The sequence below is a fragment of the Triticum dicoccoides genome, chromosome 3A (assembly GCF_002162155.2).
Source record: "Triticum dicoccoides isolate Atlit2015 ecotype Zavitan chromosome 3A, WEW_v2.0, whole genome shotgun sequence".
NCBI classification, from domain to species: Eukaryota; Viridiplantae; Streptophyta; class Magnoliopsida; order Poales; family Poaceae; genus Triticum; species Triticum dicoccoides.
The window spans coordinates 711,635,718-711,638,700 of NC_041384.1; the positions used below are offsets into that span (position 1 = coordinate 711,635,718).

General features: G+C 53.1%; 1 protein-coding gene across 2 annotated transcripts in view; it reads right to left on the bottom strand.

Annotated features, from left to right (window-relative positions):
* LOC119270386 (cysteine-rich receptor-like protein kinase 10) overlaps nucleotides 1-2,329 on the bottom strand; it is a 7,515-nt gene extending 5,186 nt beyond the window's left edge. For both annotated transcript variants that reach the window (XM_037552391.1, XM_037552392.1), the window contains exon 1: nucleotides 1,804-2,329. In XM_037552391.1, the coding sequence (XP_037408288.1) occupies nucleotides 1,804-2,329 (526 nt within the window). The remainder of the gene's footprint in view (nucleotides 1-1,803) is intronic.
* Between the last annotated feature and the right edge of the window lie 654 nt (nucleotides 2,330-2,983).

The following is a 2,983-nucleotide window of genomic DNA, read 5'->3' on the forward strand; positions in this document are numbered from 1 at the left end:
AGCGCCCTGGGCCCAGGCATTTGGTCGCGGTTCATCTGCCGAATCGCGACTAAAGACTTCATTAGTCGCGGTTCCTACAGTTTCGCGACTAATGGGGCTGGACGGAAGCCTCTTTTTCTATCAGTGTTTTATACCAATGATTTTACGTGCAGATTCGTGCGGCTAATTTTCCTTTTCCTTTTTATACAAAATGTGTTAAGTTAATAAGTACATCATATTTCAGGTATGAATGACTGAATACGAAGCAAAACCTCCACAGCGGAACTGCCACCGGATCATGCATTTAGAATTAGATTTCTATGGAGTTGACATTAAATTAACCATATTTACAGCCTGTGAATATACCAGTGGGACTGGAAACAATTATAAATTCAGTGAAGAAGATGTTGAAATAGCAAGGCGAATATACCACCATATATCTCTAAAACCGAAACTCCTGCACATATGGGCTACACCAGTTGACAAGCTATGCATCATATTTTTCTCCAATTGAAACGCAGAAGAAACAATGATGAGCAAAACAAAACAAAAATAACGGGCTGACCAACAAAAAATCAGGGCTGACCAAGACTGCTAATTTGCGCTAAGCTTGACCTAGGTTGCTGAACGGACGAATCCAGCTGGTTAAGCAGCCATGCTGTGGTGGTGGTCATCCATATACTAATTAACATTAACATCAAAAGTGATTTTTAGTCTCAATTGTGCGAACATACTGTTCTGAAATTTTCTTCTAGCTCATTATAGATGGTTAGATGATAGAACACACCGAACTCGCATCTAATTTCACAGAGAAAGTAGACATATATACAAAGAAAAGTATGTACGCAGTATTGGCGGCTGCAACATCCTCAGTGCCTTGCCCCTACCCCAGCGCTCCTTTCCCTTCTTCTTCCTCCCCGCAGCCTCTCTTCTTTGGTTCCTCCTCCCCTGCGTCCTCTTCCTCCCCCAACACCTCGCTTCTTGGCTCTCCATCTCCCGTTTCCATCTGCTTCCGCTCCTCACCGCTGGACCGCCGTAGGATTCGCCACCGGCCAGGCACCTCGATCCCGCCTCCATAAACACCAGCAGCGCCTCGTCTCCCTGCTTGCGGATCGTAAAACCCGCGTTCTCTCCCTCAATAACCGCCTCGTGGGTCGTGGCTGACAAAGGCATCAAGGGCCTCGTTCTCGAGTCACTCGACTGCACCTGTGATGGGCTCCGGGAGTGCGCGACCACGATGGGCGAAGACGCCATGCAGGAGGTGACTCGAGGCGGGGGAAGGTCGGGCCGACGCCGATGCATGGTGGCTAGGAGGCGAAGCAGCAGTACGGCGTGAGGAGGGATCGTGGGCGCTGAGATCCATCCTGCTGTTTCCCTCCACCGCTCGTCGGCAATTGAACGCCCTCCTCCATCGGGCTAGGTGTTGCTCCGAAGCGTTGCCTCGTGGTCGCTTCACCTGGGCCCATATGGCCTACCACGGCAGGCTCCACAGCGACGATGGGAGCAGTCCTTCTAGGAGGATCGTACGCACACACCAGCACGGGTGAAGAAGAGGACAATGTATGAAGAAATCAACGGACGGACGGACAAACTGGAGACTCAATCCGTACTTTATTATTAGGGAAAGATAGCGTTTAGAAGAGGTCTTGCGATAAGGGTCTTTTGTCCAAACACATGAGTAAATATTTTATATAGCTCGTTATAGCATCACTATAACACGCTATAGCATTTAGAAGAGGTTCGTCGTTAAGAGGCTTATCGTGCTATTTAAAACTTTGGTAATAACTGAACGGCAACGAAAAGGTGATCGTTTGAAGCTATTACCTGAGCGGTTGAACTGGCCGCAGCCGGCATACGGCCAGACACCCGGCACGTTCCCTCGGGGGTCGTACTCACAAAGGATGAACGTACCAAGGTTCCCGTCGCAGGCCACGGCGGCGCACCCGACCCGGGTGGTGTTAGCCCACACGATCTGCGTGTAATGAGAGCAGATTTTTCCCGCGGCACACGAGCCGTCGCTGCAGTTGTAGTACTGCTTCTCCTGGACCCACAAGGCCACCGCGTCGCTGGCCGTCCAGTTACCGCCCTTGTTGCCCCAGAATATGCTCTCGCCATAGGGCCCGTCGGAGTGCACGAGCTTGCAGTCGCCTTTCCTCTCGCCGGCGTATCTCTGGGCGTAGCCTGCCAGGGTGTCATCCCACGCCAGCGGCGCGACTCCCACGTCGGCGCGGGCCGCGTTCTGGAGGTCGGCGAAGGTCTGGGCGGAATATTGGGCGTCGGCCGTGGCGGCACCGGCGAGCATGGTGACCACGCACTGCAGTAGTAGCAGCGAGGCGGCCGCAGCTGCCATCTAGGCTCCGTGACTTATTTTTGCTTCTCCAACAAGGATGGTGTACTTGTTCTTGTTCCTGTTAGAGGAAGGTTCCGACTTGCCGTGGTAAACTCGCTGATGACGATGGAGACGTGGTAGACTGGTATGTGGCCGTCCAAGGGTTAGGCCTGGTGGTCACCGGGAATGCCTTGCCAGCGCTGTACCGTGTAGAAAATTGCGACCCTATAACCATGGAAAAGTCATCAGAAGGAAAGTCCAAGCGTTCGGCTGGTCTTTGCGTTACGTGATATTCCTGTGGGATTTGGACTTCAGATTTGGAATGACCTATTGGGTCGATTGGCACCACGAGTTTCGCTGGAACCGGCACCAGAAGAGATGGCGTGCGACGACGTGTGATGGCGCGTCTCCTACGCCGCCGACCTCGTGACGGGCAAGCTCACCTTCTCCGACGGGGTTCTCCTCCTTCAACGAGAGGCTCTTCGTCTGGTGCTGGTGGACGTACGCGGCGTCACGATCGATGCGCGCTTCCTATGGGAGGGTGAGTCCGTAGACATCGGAGACATCATATCCTTTTCTTGCCATTTTGCGAAGATCCGAGATCGATTGCCGCTGACGAGACCGGTGCCGCCGCCGACGCGGGCACCGATCAACAAGGATGCGGCACACGGGCGG